This window comes from Macrobrachium nipponense, chromosome 35, assembly GCF_015104395.2.
Source record: "Macrobrachium nipponense isolate FS-2020 chromosome 35, ASM1510439v2, whole genome shotgun sequence".
Taxonomy (NCBI): domain Eukaryota; kingdom Metazoa; phylum Arthropoda; class Malacostraca; order Decapoda; family Palaemonidae; genus Macrobrachium; species Macrobrachium nipponense.
The window spans coordinates 3,322,281-3,344,780 of NC_061096.1; the positions used below are offsets into that span (position 1 = coordinate 3,322,281).

The 22,500-nt window shown below is 40.0% G+C and overlaps 1 protein-coding gene across 1 annotated transcript in view; it reads right to left on the minus strand.

Moving 5' to 3' along the window:
• The window catches only part of LOC135208173 (acidic fibroblast growth factor intracellular-binding protein-like), a gene marked incomplete at its 5' end in the record, with an annotated part of 445,705 nt that overhangs the window by 249,492 nt on the left and 173,713 nt on the right, over positions 1-22,500 (minus strand). Inside the window, 1 exon segment of the mRNA XM_064240310.1 lies at positions 2,501-2,758. Coding sequence (XP_064096380.1) covers positions 2,501-2,758 — 258 coding nt within the window.

The window sequence follows — 22,500 nt, forward strand, 5'->3', positions numbered from 1 at the left end:
GCACTTACAAAGAAAATGCAGATTTTAAAGTGAACAGAAAATACTGAGTTATGGCTGGAGTGCACAGGGATGACCTTGATGTAAATATAGTTTAAAGATGCACTTATATACAGAAAATTCTAGGTTTGAAATGGGCACCTTGCAATATGAAAAAAAATGTATTCATCAAACAAATGAAATTCTCACGGACCTGATAGAAAAAATGTACCGTTCTATACTAAATTTATAATTATGTAAAGTGAAGATAAAATTCCCAAACAATTCAACTACGTACTTTGATATTAATAATTTCCCTGACATAGATTTAATGGGCACAATTAAGTCACTATGTGTAAACTTTAGTGCACATCAACGGACGATCAATGCTTGAAGTTTCTGAGAACAGCTTTTTGCTTTTGGTATAGAGTACACTGTGATGCAATCACCACCACTCCCTGGGCCACTTGTCTGTATTTGCTCCATAAGAAATTAATAGGGCTGAATTTGAAACAGCCAGAAAATCGTTACTAGACGGTATTCAGACATATCTTGATTAAGGAAAAATACAAATTTATATAATAGTATGTAAAAAATACTTGTTGATAATCAAAAGAATTAAACGACAACTAAGTAGCACATTTTATATAACATTATATAAAAACTTATTTCTCTTAATCAAATTTGTATATGGGTCTGAATGCTAACTTCCCTATATTCACGATCTCATAGGTGATTCAAATCCGGGCCTTTGAATTCCTTATAGAGTGAAAACAGCCAGGTGGCCTAGCACATGACCCGCGATGACGGCACTCTACTACTGGATGATTTTTTATGAATACTCATAGATTATCATCTTACTGTTCTGTATTATGACTCATTAATATTGAAAAATATGAAGTGTCTTCACAATTATTTTCCTTCATATGATCCTCCAAGAGGGATTTTTCTGAAAACTGAGAATAAAAAAGAACATAATTCATTACTACCACAGTGTACTATAGTAACGGACTAAATAGGATTCATTTTCAGTTTATGAACACCCAATTCAAACTTATTTAAAGCAACTTGTTAAATAATAAAACACTGATGTAAAATCTCTATAATAAGTGATGTAAAAATTTTATGAATAAATGTAAAGTTAAAAGTTCTTACATATGTGGAGCCCATAAAAACCAAGCCTCCATTCCAAATTTAACAGCCACAATCAAATCTTGCATATTTATAGTACACCAGACATTCTCAAGATATTGCCTCTATGAATCTTCTTCTTCTTCTTTCCCAGCTTTTTCCCATTTTTATATGGGGTCGCCGTTTCGGATGAGCCGTTTCCATCTATTTCTATCTTGCGCTTCTGCCTCATCAATTTCCCTTCTCATAAATCTCCTCTCACACAGTCCTTCCATCTCTTTCTTGGTCTCCCTCTCTTTTCTTCTTTCTTGCACCTCCACTCCCATAGTATGTCTCCCAGCGTGGTCCTCATCTCTCCTCAACAGGTGTCCATACCATCTCAGCCTCCCCTCCTGCACTTTCTTTGATACTTCCACCACCTTAGTTGACCCCCTTATGTAGTCATTTCTGATCCTATCCACTCTTCTTGTTACCCCAGACATCACCTAAGCATTCTCATTTCTGCCACATCCATCTTCTTCTGCTCTGCTTTTCTCATGCTTGCTGTTTCCGTACCATACAGCATTGCTGTTCTTACCACCGTCTTGTGAAATTTTCCTTTTAACCTAAGCGGCACTCTTTTGTCACAAAGAACTCCCGAGGCCGCTCTCCAGTTGTTCCAGCCTGCCTGTACCCGATGTTTTACTTCTTCTTCCATACTTCCTCCAGCGTTAACAAAAGATCCCAAATACTTAAACTTATCAACTCTCCTTATTTGCTCTCCACCAAGCTGAATACTTTCTCTATCATCCCCCTCAGTGGTGGTACACATATATTCTGTCTTGGATCTACTTATTCTCATTCCTCTGTCCTCCAGTACTTGTCTCCATCTTTCCAATTTCACTTCCAGATCTTCCCTGCTCTCTGCACACAGAACAATATCATCCGCATACAATATGTTCCATGGTACTGTCTCCCTTACTTCCTCTATTATAACATCCATCACTATGTTAAAGATAAATGGGCTCAGAGCCGACCCCTGGTGTAATCCTATTGCCTCTATGAATGCACAATATAAAAAATCCAGAACCTGGTAAAATCATCTGTATGGATACAAAATACATCATACTTACCAGCAACTCATATCTTCTGTGGGCTTAAATAACCAAAGATCAAAATACAAAAGAAAAAACAAAAAAGTATCGTAAAATACACCAAATTCCCTATAAGTCATACAAATTAACTCTACATATAGACTTCAGTTCTAGACAAAAATCTGGTCAGAAAAAAAACAGTGATGAAAGTTTGTGCTGTGGCAGCACCACAGTCACCTTAAACTGCCTTAAGAGTTGCTGTATGATGAAAGGTGCACATTATTCAGGTTACAAACATAAATGACGATTTCAGGTCTTACTTGGTCATGAAATCTAATCCACTCCCAGCATCTGTGTAAACTTGAAGGAAAATTTCCAGTTCGGATCCTTTCCATCGGGACTGACGACACGGGTCAACCACTTTTTCGACCGTGTCGACAAAAAAATCACGCAGGTCACGTGAATTGTTCAGGGCAACCCTATTGTTTGTAATTGCTCTTGAATACACTTTGAAGTTTGTCTCCACTTCTGAACACATGCGATCAGGAATTTTACCCCTCAGGTGGCTCAGAGTTGCACTGCCAATAAAAATGGATTTGATATTATTTGCAGTAATAAAAATTTCCCCTCGAAAATTAACTCTAATATCCATTCAAATGAAATGATATATGTATATCACTGATGTTAAAAAAAACCAATCAAAACAATCTCTAACCTTTTGAAGGCATCATAACACACTTAGCATTTTATTATTTAAGATTATTTCCTTTTCAAAACTTCAGGAAATACCTGGTGTGATACACAATTTACTTCAAGTAAAATACATCCCACTTATCAGCATTAACCTTTCACTTTCTGCCTTTACACAAGTAACATGCAATTTGAGAAGTTAATAAAACAATGGTTTTATCAAAAACCATGGTTTAAACTATGAAAAAAAAACTTTTCTAAAAAAAGTTCATTGTTTTTATAGGTTAATACATAACTCCATACAGTAAAGGAACTCTCCACCAACTCATTTAAAGACTGCTTATGTTTAATTTTCTTTATTTAAAAGGCCATTGGAACAGGCAACATAACGCCCACACTTAGCCAACCCCTAACAGAATTTCTGGGCTTGGCCGTGTCGCTCCGTGAAATAGGTTCCTTTAGCACTATTTCTAAAGTAAAATATTGTTATAATACCAGACAACAGCTAAATTGGAAATGCCAGAATTCTGGCTCGCTCACCTTATTAAAAGGTGTCGGTATGGTTTCTGGTTTTGTGAGTGAAACCACTACCACGGGTCCATTCTCCAATTAGCCTCTCCCCACATCAAAAACCTCAAAAAGAGAGGAGTGCGACCTATGGCTCACTACCTGCTACCGTGTAGCTAGTGCCTGTGACGTCATTCCTTTGATAGCACTACTACGCTGCACACACATTTTCTTTTGCTGTGTTGTGTTTCTCGCTTTTTGGAATATTATATCTCACCATGGATTGTCAATCTGCTTCTGCATCCAAGTTAAGTACTGCTATTATGGTTGACACTATTTAGGGAATGCCTTTGGCCTTTTTAACCGAATTATTTAGGTTTTTGTGAGTCGTCGTCCCATGCGGCTTCGGCCCCTAGCCGCCATTGCAGCGCGCTCCTTTGTGTCTCCTCATTTCGTGTCTCACGTGGTCTCCCATACCTAGTGAACACGAATTTTTATAGCAGTATTATTATGTCATTGTGTTTTTTCTTTTATTGGTGATGCTTTTTCGACGATCATGTGCTTACACGGGGGATTCTATCGAGCACGTGTTCCTGTTTCGTAGCCTTTCAGGAACCTACCGTTACAGTTTCATGCATGCATGTTCCTTTTGGTTAGGTTACCTCGTTAGGCCTTATGAGTCTATGCTAGTCTTTCTTTTAGTCCTAGCCTACCCTGGCTGCCTGTCCTACGTTTATTCGTAACGACACTAGGCCAGCTGCTCGGAGTTGCCAGGTCTTGACCACCCTTACCGGTTGGTCATACCTGGTCCCTCCAGGACGCTCCTCTCTCTCTTCATCTCATTTTATTCACTTTCCCCCCGTGTTTAGTGCATATTTAATTTTAATTTTTCTCATTGATGTGAGTTGGCTTCGGTTGGCCTATAAGCCTTCCTTTCGCCTGGCCTTCTTCACCTCGTGGGTGCCCGCACCCAACTGTGAGGGGTCCAGGCGATCACGTAGTCGCCACCACGCTACCGCTGCTCAAGGTATGGGTGGGCGGCTTTGGGCGAAACGCAGGCAAGGCAAAGCCATACATCCTCTCTCAAGAGATGGCTACTTTGATCTTCCCTGGGGGGAAGTACAGGCTATGTAGACCCTGAAGTAGCAGCTCCCATCATAGCCTCTATTCAAGACGCAGTGGCTCAACAATCAGGGGAGGCTTCGGCGCAGGAAGTCGCAGAGGAGGTCGTGGCACTCGATCTGGACGTCGAGCCCATGACAGTGGACGGCATGGTCAACGGTAAGGATGTTAATGAGGCAAGCCTTGTAGGTGCTCAAGGCCTCTCCTTGGGCACATCTAAACCTCCTCCTCCTTCCTCTTCTACTTCCTTCCAAGGGTTCTCCGGGGGATTTCCATCATCTAGATCGAAATCCCTCTCGGCGATCCCTAAAGTCAAGGGCAGGCTTGACTCTAAATTGCTATCAAAGCCCCTTCCCAGAAAATCATACACTAGCCAAGTCCATAAAGCTACGGCTCACCACCCCGGAGCGGACAAAACCAAACAGGGGTCTCTCTCCAAGGGCTCGAAGACCAAGTCTTCCAAGGCGACAACCCACTCTTCCACCTTGGATCCTGTGGCATCCACCTCTAAAGGTGCGATACCTAAGGTATTCAAGGAGAGGGCAGAGCCCCCCTCCTTCGACCAGGAAGCATTCGCATCCAATATGATGCAACAAATGGGGCGGGGAACATGGTTGGGAACATGGTTGGGAACTTGGTTAATAGCAACTTCCAAGAAATCCTCAAAAGGCTGGTTACACAGGAGACCATAGTCGCAGGTCTCCAACCATGCCAGGTTATGCCGGACTCTTCCACTCTCCCTTCCTTCCACCCAAGCAACCCATGGAGGGTGGCTAATTATGCACCTTTCGTAAACGGAATGTTTACAATTGAGGGCTGCGGAACTCGAAGGATTGAGGACTTCGAGTTCTACCCACCAGGGTTGCAGGCTCCTTTCCGTCTTACGGAATCTGCTTTGATCAGGGAGGAGCAAAAGGTCCCCAAAGAGCGGTCATCCTCTTCGGGACCAAGCTCAGCAAGTTTGGATTCGTAACCTTGACGAATGGCAGTGTGTTAACACTAAGGTCACAGCCTTCAGGAGTCCATTCACAATTTTTACTGTAGATGAGGACACCCCGATCCCGTTCACATCTAAAGTGGCAGAACTCACTCTGCAAGCTGCAATGAGAGAAGAGCCTATGCCACAGCTCCGGGAGACGGAATCAACATCTCTGCTACTTCCTGGAACAGATGACCTATGGGTAGACTTACCAGCAACCTTCTCAGTTGGCAAGCTTAAACCTGATTGTGCCATCTCTCTATTCAGTGAGCGGCTACCCAGGCTGTCTGATGTGCTCATCCAGACAGAATTCGACGCTATGACGTGGCTTGCGAGGTCCCTCAACGCTCTAGTCATGACAGAAACAGCAGCTCTTGTGTATTCGCAAGAACCGTTGTTAAAGATCATTGCTAAGGCACAATTGCTGAGCATGCAATGTGACTTGTATGATTTTGTTGTGGCTAGAAGGAACTGTAGGAAGCACGTCCTAGCAGAATCCACGATCAGGCACAAACCCAACAAACTCCTGGCCTCTTCTATTTGGGGTGCTGATTTTTTTCCAGCCTCAGCAGTCAACGAGGTGCAACATGAGGCTGCCAGGTTGAACCAAACAGCCTGCAGGTTCGGTGGGGGTTAGTCTACAAGAGGAAATCGGAGTCTTCCTCTTTGAATCCCAAAGCAAAGAAAAAGCCTAGGAAGTTCCAGCCCTTCCAGGCACCCCAGCAACAAGCTTTGGTTCAGACAGTACCAGTTCCCCAACCCTCTACCTCTAAGAGCCAACCCCAACAGCAGTTTGTGCTGTTGACTCAGCCACAGGCATCAACTTCCTTTGCTGTTTCCCAGCCTTTAACCCAACCTTTGAAAACCAGGCATTTCAGGCATTCAATATGTTCGGTAGGGGCGGCAGATCTAGGGGCGCCTTTCGTCAACGAGGCGGAGGAAGGGCTACCAGCCGAGGCAGAGGTGCAAGGGTAGGACTTGGAGGCCGTCCATCAGCAACCCAATGAGAACTCCCAGGTAGGAGGAGGCTGTACCTCTTTCGTCACCGTTGGAGGTTCAGCAATTGGGCAAGTATAGTATCCAAAGGTCTGGGCTGGAGTTCGATTGAAGGTCCACCTCCACCCAACACCTTCTATCAGAACCAACAGCGAGTGTAGTGTATTCCCGCGATCTCCTTCAAAACGGAGCAGTGTCAAGAGTCAAAAACATTTAAAATTTCAAGGTCGCTTGTTCAGCGTGCCAAAGAAAGGCTCAGACAAAAAAGAGTAATCTTAGACTTGTCCCGTCTAAACTTATTCATTCTTTGCGACAAGTTCAAGATGCTAACCATTTCACAGGTGCAGACCTTACTTCCCCGTGGGGCCGTCACCACCTCTATAGATCTTACCGACGCCTACTATCATGTCCCGATAGCAAGGCACTTCCGTCCGTTCCTAGGCTTCAAGTTAGGGAACCAAGCCTACTCTTCAAGGTACTAATGCCCTTCGGGCTCAACATAGCCCCCAGGATATTTACAAAGCTGGCAGACACGGTAGTGCAGGAAATAAGGTCTCAGGGTATTATGGTAGTAGCCTATCTGGACGATTGGCTCGTGTGGGCCTCAAGCATCGAAGATTGCTGCAAGGCTACAGCCACAGTTATTCGTTTTCTCGAATAACTAGGATCAAGATAAACAGGACAAAGTCCCGGCTAACACCGGCGTCCCGTTTCCAGTGGCTGGGATTCATTGGAACTTGGATTCGCCATACTCTATCAATCCCGCCTGTTTTGAAAAGAAAATGAAATAGCCAAGGCAACCAGACAATTTCTGAAATGCAAACAGACGTCCCGGAGAAAACCAAGAAAGGATCTTAGGTTCTCTCCAATTTGCTTCAGTGACGGACGTCCTATTGAAAGCCAAAACTGAAGGATATAAATCGGGTTTGGCGTTCAAAGGCCAACAAAAGATTCCGGACAGGTTAGCCCCCATCCCGGCGATCTTACGGAAAGTACGTCTCCGCCCCTGGGCGGAGGTCAAGAATTTGTCAAGAAACCTCTAACAGAATTATTATTAATAGGGCTTAGTTTTTCCAGACCTCTCAGTCTTAAGTACAGTGGTCCCCGTATTCGCGGGGGATGCGTACCAGACCCCCCCGCGAATAGTTAGAATCCGCGAATGTTTGGAACCCCTATAAAAATGCTAAAAACAGCCTATTTTGTTAGTTTAAAACTTAAGAAAAAAAAACCACTATAAAAATTTTCATACTTGGTTTTTTAATATTTTTATCACAAAAGTGCATTTTATGATGAAATTGATAACAAAAACCAGGAATTTGTGGATATTTCTCATAGAAAAATACCGTGAATGCACGAATTTTCCGCGAATAATGCAGGGAAACGTTCCCGAGAGAAATCCGCGAATGTGTGAGTCCGCGAATCCGGAGAACGCGAATACGGGGGGTCCACTGTACTCTTCTCAGGCTGGTTCTCAGGGATTAATCCTGAGAAGGAGTAATGAAGAAAGAAAAAATAAATAAATAAATATAATAAGTAAATAAATAAAAAAATTTAGACTTCATTTAAGAAACCTGTCTTATTTAAAAAATTTATGATGTTGTTAATTGAAAAATCTTTGCTTTCAGCAAGAATACTTTTCATTTTTGAATTCCGTAGATACAGGCAGTCCCCGGGTTACGACGGCTCCGGCTTACGACGTTCCGGGGTTACGACGCTTTTTCTTAAATATTCATTGAAAAATCCGCCTTGGGTTACAACGCTTGTTCCGAGGTTACGACGCTGACACTTCTGACGCTCCGAGTTAACGACGCTTTTAAAAAACGCATACTATGATAAGAATCCTTTATAGTTTAGCACAGTATATTAATAAAAAAATAAGTTTTTGGTTAGATTACAACAAAAATTTTGAGGTTATGATGAATGTCGACTCTTTTTATGTCATATTTTTTTTATTTTTTTAGTGACGCTTCATATGCGGAACTAGTTTCCGAGCGAATGAATACACTAGCTTGGGATGCACAAAGTTTATAACAGTCCAAAAGCGCAAATAATGAAAAAATCATTGCTTGTTTCCAGTACGTAATAATAACAAAACTAAGTTTCTGGTTAGATTACAACGCAAATTCCAAGGTTACGACGGTTTTTTATGCTTTTTAACGATACCTCATACGCAGAACTAGCTTCTGAGCAGAGGCGCATAAATTAATTTACGCTATTAAACTGTATGGTAAATTGACCGAACAACGACCTCGCAGGGTCGAGGACGCTAAGCGTAACAATACCAAACAACGCCACTTCAATCGCGTGCCTGCCTTCATTTTGCTAGATTGTGTCTTGATACATTGCTGATTTTTTTGCATTTTTCATGCCTTTACTCCTAAATGGCAGAGTACTTCCTCCGATGATAGTTCATCCAAGAAGAGGAAGGTCATCACCATGGAGGTAAAATACGACGTCGTGAAGCGTTTTGAGAAGGGAGAGACGAACACCGAGATAGGTCGTGCTTTGGGGCTGAGCAGGACGACAGTGGTAACCATAGTCAAGGACAAGGAACGTATTCTCAAGCACGTTAAGGATGCTGCACCGATGAAGTCAACGGTGATAAATGAGAAGCAACGTACCCAGAGCATTGTGGAAATGGAGAAGTTGCTGATGATCTGGCTGGAGGACCAGAACCAGTGACGTGTTCTGGTGAGCTTAGGTGTGATCCAGGAGAAGGCTAGAGAGCTGCATGAGGGAGTCGTGAAAAAGTTTGGAGAAGGCAGTGCTGGTGGTGAATTTGCCGCGAGTAGAGGTTGGTTTAACAGTTTCAAGGCTTGTGCAAATTTGCATAATGTGAAGCTGCAAGGTGAAGCTGCTAGTGCTGATAGCGAAGCAGCAGAAAGTTTTCCAAGTGGTTTGGCTAAGATAATTAAGGATGGTGGTTACACGGCTGACAAAGTTTTTAATGTGGATGAGACTGGATTATTTTGGAAAAGAATGCCAAACTGTACGTACCTTTCCAAGGAGAAGTCAGCACCTGGCCATAAAGCTGGTAAGGAGCGACTGACTTTGCTGTTTGGGGCCAATGCAAGTGGCGATTTGAAACTTAAGCCCTTGCTGTTGTATTTGGCAGAGAATCCCAGGGCTTTCAAGGGCATTTTCAAGAGTCAACTTCCTGTGATTTGGAAGTCTAACAAGAAGGCTTGGGTTACCTTGATGGTCTTCGAAGATTGGTTCAATGACCATTTCGTGCCAGCAGTGGAACGGTATTTGACTTCGAAGGGTCTGCCTTTTAAGGCGCTTTTAGTTCTGGACAATGCCCCTGGTCACCCTTCAAATTTGAGCGACATGCACCCTAATGTGAAGGTGGTGTACCTCCCACCCAATACCACATCGCTGATACAGCCGATGGACCAGGAGATAATTGCTAATTTTAAGGCTTACTACCTTAGAAGGACCATACGTTTTGCTTTGAGGGCCATAGAAGCTAACAAGGAGTTGACACTGAAGCAGTTCTGGAAGGGCTACAACATTGCTGATGCAGTCAAGAGTCAAGAACATTGCAAGTGCTTGGGACGAGGTGAAGACGACCACTTTAAATGGGGCCTGGAAGAAACTGTGTCCACAGTCTGTGCACAGTTTTGAAGGCTTTGACCAGGCAGAAGACGTCGAGACTGTGACGAGGAAGATATTAGGGCTAGCAGAGGCTGAAATTAGATCTTGAACCTGATGATGTAAACAGAGCTGCTGGCATCCCATGGAGAGGACCTCCTTGAGCTGGAGCAGCAGATGATTGAGGAGGAGGAGGAGGCACCAGAGCCAAAACCCAGGACATTAACTGTGAAAGGCTTGTCAGAGGGTTTTACTCATCTGGAGAGAGCCTTGACTTCTTTTGAGGCAGAAGACCCTAACGTTGCCAGGTTTGACAAAATCAGGAGAGGAATCATGGATTTGGTGACTTTCTACAAGGAGACCCTGAAGGAGAAGCAGACGAAGAGAAGTGTGCAGTCCAGGCTTGACACTGTCTTTCACAAGTCTCCAGTACCACCACCTCCCACTCCTAGTCCTGGTAAGGAAATCTGAACTCTTTTACTAATTTATTTTGTTTACATACTGTAATATAAAAATTTGTGAATTTTTTAACTTTTTTAATGTAACATATACTAAATGTTAGAGTAAATTGTAACTTCATTCATTTTCATAATTTGTAATTTTATTGCAGAAGTGGTGACACTTCCAGATCCCCCTGTACCTGTGACAGTTCCAGATCCCCCTGTACCTGGACCCTCTGTAGCAGCCCGTCCACCTGTATCAGGTAAGAAATTTCCTTTTTCTCATTTTCATGTTGGAAATTGTTTACTACATTATGGCATACATACACTACTACAGTGTGTTTGATGTTGCATAACCTTATTTTTTTTTTGTATCATTCCAGACCCCTTTGATAGTGACGACGACCCAGATGACCCTGAGCCCCTCCATGGTTTGGATGTCTCGCCCTATTCATCAGGTAAGGAATCCTTAACAAATTTGTATAAAATGTTTTATAAATTGCTAAATGAAATTTTATTAAAAGTGTACATATGCTACAGTTACATCCACCTTATATTTATGTACCCTATCATTCTTTCCAGATCTAGATGTTCCCTCATCAGAGCCCAAATCAGTTAATACGACTAGTATCACCTCTCCAACTCCTTCAGGTAAAAGAATTCTTCATTTTTTATATTGTACTACATATGTCACACAGTAATATATTATGTGCAGTAGTTAATACATTACAGTACTCTTTCATTTATATTTTTTATAATTCCAGACTCCCAAGCACCTCCACATCCCACTCCATAGCCCAGCCACTCTCATCTACCATATGCCCATCCCAGTTAGCATAGCCAAGGAACCACTAGAATTTGGTAAGGACACTTTTTTATTGAATGTTTTATTATTATATGTAATAACCATGTTATGTATTGGACAGACGGCCAATGAAGAATTGGCGTAGTTTCTTAATTCATTGTTCGTTATGGAAATATTGCCATATGCAGGTGCCAGATTATTTACTTAACAATAAATAACATTTCCTATCAAAGGTGCTATACTTGAAATAAATTACATTAGAATTGAGTAGACTTATTCAATGTATTAAAGATAATTATTTTGCAAAGTAAGGAAAATATATACCGATGGGTCCACGATTTCTAATTTTATTCTCAAACTCTAACTTCGTGACAGATAAACCGAAGATTTTTGATTTGAAGTTGGCTTTGCTGCCGCTAGAGTCTTGACTCAACGTATCGTACTGCACTGGGGTGTTACAAGGCGTTACCATTCTTTGAAAACGATGTTTAGTTAAACTAATTTTGTCCTTTCATCAATAAAATAATTTGCATGACACATTTAGTGGGCCTAAATTGGACTTCTGATTTTCCCACATGATTTGCCTAGGTCTATTTTCAGCAGTATACTTTCTCGGATACGTAATATCAATGAATATTTAAATCGACAATAAATATATATATATATATATATATATATATATATATATATATATATATATATATATATATATATACATACATACTACATACATATATATAATATATATATATATTATATATAGATATATATACTATATATATATATATATATATATATATATATATATATATATAATATATATATATATATATATATATATATATATATATATATATATATATATATATATATATATATATATATATATATATATATATATATATACATATATATATATATTAATCTGCTTGATTTGACTATTCCCTGTTATTCTGTTTTTTATTAGCCATGTTCGCCTTTCTTCTTATCCTTTTCATAATTGCTACATAATTAACTCAGACCTAGCTATTCAAAATAAAAAAGCAATCATAAAAAAATCAAACGAATATAATTCAGTCTTATTTTTTTTTGTTTTTTATCGAATTCCTTGCATATCATCCTGTTTCATTTGGACACCTTGGAAAGCTGTGGGAGTCAAAACTGACGAATACATTAAGAAATGCTTACTTCCCTTAAAGCTTTCTTAGGTTGATTTTTGTAAACTATTCATTTCTTCTAAATAGAAATTAATTCAAATTAGTTTCACATGTATACCTACTAGACCTACTGACAATAAGCATATTATAAGTTAGCTTGAAAGGAGGATAAGAAATCTGAAAGGTGACGTTCTCGTTTAAGTCTATTTCATATGTTTTTAATTTTTCTTGTTCAAAAAGAAAAACCTAATCCTTTAATCAAAGGGTTGCTCTTTGACAGGCTACAGGGTGTAACACAGGTGTAGTGCACATATTTTGTGGAATGAAAGATAAATGTTTCTTTGAACAGAGAATAATTTATCAAACATGCATTTTAAGACCGGTCCGTTGTGTCGGTGCGGGGAATTTTAAAATAACCATTAATTATTAGTGTTGCTTTCACGAGGCGGTTCGTCGTGAGAACTGAGAAGTCGACTGTCGGATCTAGTCGCCGGAGATGTAGAAGAGAGCGGATGTGGCGTATAGGAGTGATGGAACGTAGGCCGATGTTAAAAATAAAGTATCTCCCAATAAAACGATATTTCTTTAGGTTTTGAAGAAAAAAATGCATGCAGCATTGAAACCGTTTCCCTCCCTATCCGTGGTATTCAACTGGCCACCGATAAAAAACAAACTAAAAAAGAGTAAGCCTAACTGAATCTCTCATTCATCAAAGATAAGTTTGCTTATTCATTAGACTTATTCATTAGACAACTACCAAAGACTTCAAGTGTAGATTTAAAAATCTCTTCTCTCCAATCTTCAATGTTTTCATCATGAACCACAGTCATAAGCAATGTCGTGACGAGGCACTAGAATTCAAAGTTCACAAATGAATGCTGCTCAGCAACATTTACACTACTGTATTGTCTTGCTCTCATGTGGTGCTTCGAGGTGTTCCACCTCTAGGCCCATGTTCTAAATTTTGCCGTTCTTTAAATAATTTTATTCATCTATGTATGGTTCTTTCTGGTTTATTAAGCTTTCTTGATATCTCTCCAACAGGAACTTGCACCGAATGCAGTGCAATAATTCTCTCGCTCATTGAGGGATGTTTCTTAGACCGATAAATGACACATTGACATTAGATTCCCGTGCACGATATCAAAACCAATAGAATGAGGTCGCCTGGTTCACGCTGTTAATTTTTTTCTTTTTGTTTTTAAATTTGATAGCATTTTGTGAGATTCCAATGTTTTCTGTAAAATCTAACAAATGGAATATTCAACTACCTTGAACTTAATATTGAAATGATAATTTAAGGACTATGTTTATGCGATACTACTAGTGATAGGTGTCTCCTATCTATTTGTTAATGTATATCTATGGTTGTGATATGACGTTTTTTATCACTTCGTTTCGTTCACGTCAATTTTGCTATATGGAAAATAGTTTTACACAATAACATAACATAATGTTCTAAAGATATCAGTGACTGTTTTTAACGTCATTACACATGATTTCTTCCATTTTTGAAAAGAAAAATAGATAAATAAGGCATGAATCGTGCGTCAGGCAGGTGAACGAAAAATTATGAAACTCTGCCACGAGTTTTTTGGCCGACAGTACATACATACATACAGAGTGTACTAGTTACTTTACTAATCATATGTACATTATCATTCCAGACTGACATGCACCTTGTGACTTACATAAACCAGACCTCTACATAGCCTACATCTCTTCATTTTGCTAAAGGTAAGGAATTCTCAATTGTTTTTAATGTGTACATACAGTAAATTGTTAATTATGGAACAGTAAATTTTGTACTTAAGTGGTTACACACTGTCCTTTAATATTAATTCTTCCTTCCAGGCTGCCCATCATCCTAGCCTGTTATCTGTTATAAAGCACACTGAAGTTAGGTATGGAATGCATCCTTATCATTGTAGGCTTCCTACACATGAATGCTACCTCCATCTCCATCTCCCACAACCTAGGTAACAGCTTTGAGACTCACTAAAAGTTGGTAAGTTATGTAAGGAATTTCTAAATTAAGTTTTATACTACATGTTATATCTTATAAACCACTGTACATTGGTGGGGATACTATTACTAGTACCTGTAACTTACTATGCATAGAGGACTTACTTTACATTATTTTTTTGTACATTCCAGAATCCCAGAACCCCCTGAATGATGTAGGCTATGGGGCCACATAAAACTTTGTCCAGGGTTACATAGCATGACAACTTTAAACTAAAAGTAAGGAATTAATTAACATACATTAACTACTTTTACTCTCGATATATCTAATTTACATATTGCATTCAGGACTTTTAGTATTTTGTACTAATTGTGTTACTTTTTACCTTCCAGAACCACCATTTTTGAATGAAAATAACTCCAGGTTGTACTACACATTTAGTGTACCAAAGGATTACTACAAGTAGAAGCACCATTTTTGATGAACAAAAACTTCAGGAAAGTATATTAAATGTAACATGTAGTGTAACAAAAGGATGACAGTAAGGTTTTTTACATACAGTATAACTTTTTTTTATTAATTTAGACAACCTAGGTAACAGCTTTGAGACTCATTCAAAAAGTTGGTAAGTTATTTAAGGAATTTTCTAACTAAGTTTGATTACATGTTAGTATATCTTATAAACCACTGTCTGGTATATTACTGTATGTAACTTACTATGCATAGATGACTTAACTTAGATAATTTTTTTGTAGTACATTCCAGAATCCCAGAAACCCCCTGAATGATGTAGGCTGTGGGGCCACATAAAACTTTTGTCCCAGGGTTACTACATAGCACGACAACTTAAACTACTAAAAAGTAAAGGAATAATACATACATTAACTAAGTTTTTATACATGTTATATCTTATATTAAACCACTGTATGGTACATATTACTGTATGCAAACTTACTATGCATAGAGGACTTACTGAATAATTATTTTTTTGTACATTCCAGAAATCCCAGAACCCCCATGAATGATGTAGGGCTATGGGCCCACATAAAACTTTGTCCAGGGTTACATAGCACGACAACTTTAAACTAAAAGTAAGGAATTAATTAACATACATTAACTACTACGATTATTTCTAATTTACATATTGCATTCAGGACTTTGTGTAGTATTTTGTAACCTAATTGTGTTATACTGCTTATAAACCCACTTGTTTATGGTATAGTTACTGTATGTAAACTTACTATGCATAGATGACTCAACTTAGATAATTTTTTTGTAGTACATTCCAGAATCCTAGAACCCCCAGCCTGAATGATGTAGGCTATGGGGCCAACATAAAACTTTGTCCAGGGTTTACATAGCACGACCAACTTTAAACTCAAAAGTAAGGAATTAATTAAACTTATATTAACTCTTTTACTCTTGATATATCTAATTTACATATTGCATTCGGACTTTGTGTAGTATTTTGTACTAATTGTGTTATATCTTATAAACCACTGTAATGGTATATTACTGTAGTAAACTTACATACCGAAAATAACATAGATGCTCAACTTAGATAATTTTTTTGTTAGTAAACAAAATTCCAGCATCCTAGAACCCCCTGATCAGATGTAGGGCTGATGGGCCACTAAAAATTTGTAACGGGTTACATAGCACGACCAACCCCCTTTAAAACTAAGTAAGGACTTAAAATTCCCACATACATTAACTTGTCTTTTACTCTTGATATATCTAATTTACATATTGCATTCAGGACTTTGTGTAGTATTTTTTGTACTAATTGTGTATATCTTATAAAACCACTGTATGGTATATTAACTGTATGTAACTTACTATGCCATAGATGACTCAACTTAGAGTTTTTTAATTTTTTTGTAGTACATTCAGAATCCTAGAACCCCTGAAGGAATGATGTAGGCTATGGGGCCACATAAAATAAACTTTGTGGTCCAGGGGTTTACATAGCACGACAAACTGTTAAACTAAAAGTAAGGAAATTAATTAACATACATTAACTCTTTTACTCTTTGATATATCTAATTTGTTACATATTGCATTCAGGACTTTGTGTAGTATTTTGTACTAATTGTGTTATATCTTATAAACCACTGTATGGTATATTACTGTATGTAACTTACTATGCATAGATGACTCAACTTAGATAATTTTTTTGTAGTACATTCCAGAATCCTAGAACCCCCTGAATGATGTAGGCTATGGGGCCACATAAAACTTTGTCCAGGGTTACATAGCACGACAACTTTAAACTAAAAGTAAGGAATTAATTAACATACATTAACTCTTTTACTCTTGATATATCTAATTTACATATTGCATTCAGGACTTTGTGTAGTATTTTGTACTAATTGTGTTATATCTTATAAACCACTGTATGGTATATTACTGTATGTAACTTACTATGCATAGATGACTTAACTTAGATAATTTTTTTGTAGTACATTCCAGAATCCTAGAACCCCCTGAATGATGTAGGCTATGGGGCACATAAACTTTGTCCAGGGGGTTTACATAATAGCACGACAACTTAAATACTAAAAGTAAGGAATAATACATACATCAAAAACTAAGTTTTAATTACATGTTATATCTTATATTAAACCACTGTATGGTACATACTATTACTGTATGTAACTTACTATGCATAGAGGACTTACTTTACATTATTTTTTTGTACATTCCAGAATCCCAGAACCCCCTGAATGATGTAGGCTATGGGGCCACATAAAACTTTGTCCAGGGTTACATAGCACGACAACTTTAAACTAAAAGTAAGGAATTAATTAACATACATTAACTCTTTTACTCTTGATATATCTAATTTACATATTGCATTCAGGACTTTTTGTAGTATTTTGTACTAATTGTGTACGTATACTTTTACCTTCTAGAACCACCATTTTTGGATGAAAATCACTCCAGGTTGTACATACAACTTCAAGAATCTGCATTTATAGTGTCACCAGAGGATTACAATAAAGTTTATACCTTCAAGAACCAACATTTTTGCATTGAAATAACCCCAGGTTGTACATAAAACTACACCAAACATCATATACTGTAAACAAAAGGATTACAAGTAAGTGAGCTACTTAGTGATAAGTCGATAATGGAATACTTCGGCAACGAAGTATTTCCCCGACAACCTAGATAAGCATATATTTTAATATCATTCATTATTATTTAGTAGTAAAAACTACTTAGTAATTTAAGTCGATAATGGAATACTCGGCAACGAAGTATTTCCCCGACAACCTAGATAAGCATATATTTAATATAAGCATTATTAGACTAAGCTAATATTATAAGATAGTCGATACCGGAATACTCTGGCAACGAAGTATTTCTAGACAATCTCGTTAAGAACATCTGGAAAAATTAAGGCATATACGTCGACACGGAATATTTCGGGAACAAAATATTCCTCTTACAAAACTTACGAGTTTTATGATCTGATTATTAATAATTACTATTCAGTCGACAACGGAATAGTTCAGTACACCGAAATGTTTCGGCAACGAAATACTTCGCCAATAAATAAAATGCATGATTTTTCTAGAAAATACCTGTCCTGTATCTCTAAAACGAAATATTTCGGCCACGAAATATTTCGTCGATGGTCTAACAATAAACCATCAAAAGGAAGATTACTCATTGAGTATTTCGCATTACAGGTGGTCCGTTGCCAAGCTGAGGGATGCCACGCGTCTCTAGGCAACGACTATGGCCACGTAGTATGTCGTTCGCACTCCAATTGTGCAGTAGCCTTGGATGACTACGTGGCCTGGCACCCGGATGCTTGTACCGTCTGTTACGAGCTTGTTTTGTTGTTGACTGATGAACAGGTAAGGATGTTACAGAATTATCTTATATACTGAGAATATAGTAAGGTAATTTGTATACTGTTCTGGTCCGCCTCTAAAACAAAGATTGCCTTACAGGCGGACAAGTCGATCGTCCACGGCGCAAGAGGGCGTCCATACGCAAGTGGGCTGGCGGGGCGGTTCGGCAGATACGCACCACCAAAAGGCCGGCCCCATGTTTTGGATGCTGGCCTTTGCAACAAAGAAGATCTTTCCAGGCGCCACCTTCACAACTGCGGTGCCCAGGGACGTTGCCGGACCCCTCATTGAAGCTATCCGCATTGAGACGACGGCCGCTTTAGGGGAGAAGCAGGACTTTACGGAGGAAGTGGCGGCGATCGACCTCAACATCGAGCCGATGGTCACGGAGGACCAGGTAGGTGGGGAGGTAAGTGGGGCGAGTTCCCATCCTTCTCCTTCTCCTTCCTTGTCTTCAACTCCATCCTTTATGTTTTTCGAACCCATTAAAGAACAAGGAATGCCGTCAGTTATTCCTAAAGTCAAGAAGACTTTAAAAAAGAAAAGCAACTCTGTTTCCGCCAGCGCGCGAATGAGTCGTCTTCGGTGTCACAACCGTCGACATCATCTGTCATTGCAGCCTGCTAGCCCAAACAAATCTTCCCTACCGAAGGTACAGGGTCAATCCCAAGGGCGGCGGAACAGTTCTTCGACCCTGAATCCTTCACTAACCAGCTGCTAGCTAGGATTAGTGGAGTAGTAGATCAGAGGATACATGCACACCTCAGATCAACACCGAACATCTCAAACCAGGCTCTCTCGTCATTGACTGAGAGAATCAAGCCCATTGAGGATGCTCTCAGGCCTCTTTAGATCCGGAACACCAGCTCTATCAATGATGGTTCCGGATACTTCAAAGCTTCCCCATTCGATAAGGAAAACCCTTGGAGGTTGGCCTTAAATGCTCCCTTCGGTAGAAGGAAGATTGACTATAGAAGGGTGTAGAACGACCAATAGAGGACTACGAGCTATTCCCAGCCGGTATGAAGTTTCCGTTCCCGGGTTTTGTCAGACTAGCACAACATGCGCTAGTCAGAATAGACAAAATACCAAAGGAAACAGTAATCTTTCCCAGGGAACAGGCCCAAGCTGTCTGGGTCCGTTTATTTACAGAACTGAATTGTGTCAATACCAAATTGACACCACACAAGGGAAAGTATACAATGTTTGTTACCCCAGATGGTCTTCCGTCACCATGTACAACCAAGGTGGCGGAGTTGTCATTGCAAGCAATCTATAATGACAAACCAGTCCCAGCCCTGAAGGAAACAGAGCCAACGTCTTTGCTCTTGCCCTCAGGAACAGACATTTGGGTAAATGCTCCGGCTACGTTCACGGCTGGTAAACTAGAACCGGATTGTGCTTCGGACTTGTTCTCCGAACGACTGCCCAAACTCCCCGGACATTTGATCAACGGTGAATTTGAGGCAAGGACAAAGTTAGCCAGGACTATCAACTCCGTCACCTCGGCGGAGTTGCTAGCCACAACATACGAAGACGAACCAGTCCTTCAGGTCTTAACGAAAAGTCTTTTACAGACTCTTCAATCAGACCTGACTGAGTTCGCAAGTGCAAGAAGGGCTTGTAGGAAACATGTTTTGGCTGAAGCTACAGTCAAACATGAACCCAATAAGCTCATTAGATCATCCATTTGGGGAGAAAACCTCTTCCCCAAAGAGGAGATAAATTTCATATAGCACGAAGCAGCTAGGGTTAACCAAAGTCTGAGAGTGAGGTGGGGTCTTCTTACGAAACGCCATTTTGATGTGTCTCCTTATCAACAAGCACCTAAAAAGAAGGCGAGAAGGTATAACCCTTACCAGACGGCCCGTCCTCATGGATATATGCAAGCAGTGCCGTCCACCTCAAAGGTAACACCACCACAACAATATGTATTGGTTCAGCCATCCTCGGAACCTCAACCTTCGACTTCATCGCAAGTTGTGGCTTCCCCAGCATATAATCCTGCAAGAGGTGCCTTTCGTACATATAGCAGACATGCTGGGAGTAGTCGAGCCAGAAGAGGCTCCAGACTGCGAGGTGGAGTCAAGGGTAGAGGATTCCGAGGAGGTAGAGTAACTAGACCAGATTCCAACCAGTAAAATCTCCCAGGTAGGGGGGAGACTGTACTTGTTCAAAGGTCGATGGACCTTCAGTCCATGGACCCACAGTTTAATATCAAAAGGTCTAGGCTGGAAGTGGGAGAAGGGCCCTCCCCCTCCGCCCGTCAACTTCTTTCAAAAAACCAACAGAGGACCTCTTAGAACATACAAAGAATCTTCTTTAGAAACGTGCCATAAGAGGGTGAAGAGCATAAGATTCCAAGCACGATTGTTCAAAACGTGCCATAAGAGGGTGAAGAGCATAAGATTCCAAGCACGATTGTTCAGTGTCCCAAAGAAGGACTCGAACAAAAGACGGGTAATCCTGGACTTGTCTCGGCTGAATTCCTACATTCACTGCGACAAGTTCCATATGCTGACAATCTCACAGGTACGGACCTTACTTCCCCGTGGGCCGTCACCACCTCTATAGATCTTACAGACGCTTACTATCATGTTCCGATAATCAGAAACTTCTCTCCATACCTAGGATTCAAGCTAGGCAAGAAAGCCTGCTCATTCAAGGTAATGCCCTTCGGACTCAATATAGCACGCAGGGTATTCATGAAATTAGGGGAGACAGTAGTTCAGGAATTAAGGAAGAAAGGAATACTTTTAGTAGCTTACCTGGACGATTGGTTAATTTGGACAAACAACGAAGGCAGAATGTCGAAGGTCAACATCCAAAAGTACTGAAATTTCTAAAATTTCTAGGCTTCCAGGTGAATATGGCAAGTCCAGACTGACTCCATCCCAGTTCCAATGGTTAGGAATTCAGTGGGACCTGAAGAAAACACAGGCTATCTCTACCGTCCAAAAGGTCAAAGAGATAGTAAAAGCTACAAAACGCTTTGTTGGAAAACGACGACGGTCATCTCGAAGGGACAGGAGAGAATCCTAGGCTCCCTTCAATTTGCATCAGTGACAGATGTTCTACTAAAAACCAGATTAAAAGATATCAATCAGGTTTGGAGATCAAGAGCAAATCTCAAATTCAGAAACAAAGTTTCAAGAATTCCAGATATTCTGAAAAAGAGACTTATTCCATGGACGAAACAACGGAACCTATCCAATCAGTTCCGCTACAGTTTCCTCCCCCATCTCTGATCATCCACACAGATGCATCCCTGAGCGGCTGGGGGGGATATTCACCCCCCAAGAAAGTTCAAGGGACATGGTCACAAACATTCAGTCAATTCCACATAAATGTATTGGAAGCGATGGCAGTGTTCCTGACATTGAGAAAATTACAACCGTCCAAGAAGATCCACATCCAAATCGTATCGGACAGCTCTACAGTCGTCCTTGCATAAACATAAGAGGATCCAAATCAAACCAAAGTAAATCATGTAATGATAGCATATTCCTATTAAGAGGAAATGAACCACTGGCATCTGTCAGCAACTCATCTGGCAGGAGTAAGGAATGTAATAGCAGACTCTTTGTCCAGAATGACCCCATTGAAATTGGAATGGTCACTGGACAACAATTCATTCAAATGGATTATGAATCAGATTTTGGACCTCCAGGTAGACCTCTTTGCCTCGGAGTCCAACCACAAACTAGCCTGCTATGTAGCTCTCAATATAGACAACAATGCCTTCGCAATCGATGCAATGTCTTTAGATTAGAACAAATAGGAAAGAATATAGTATCTCTTTCCACCAGTGAACCTCCTCTTGAAGGTGCTTCACAAGCTACGATCATTCAGAGGCCAGTTGGCACTAGTGGCATCCAATTGGCCGAAGAGCAATTGGTATCCACTTATCATGGAGATGAAACTCAAACCTCAGAAGATTCCATCCCCAAAATTAACACAAACAGTACAAACGCAAACTGTGTCAGCTTCCTCAAGAATTCTGGATGCCCTAACTTTATGGACTTCATGAAGTTCGCGGCACAAAAGGAAGCGAAAATATATCCGTTAAACATTCTATTTGTAGAATCGGATGAGAGAGATTCTACAATAAGACAGTATGACTCCGCAGTTAAGAAACTAGCTATGTTTTTAAATGATATAAATGTACAAGAGATGGATACTAATCTTACCATTTCTT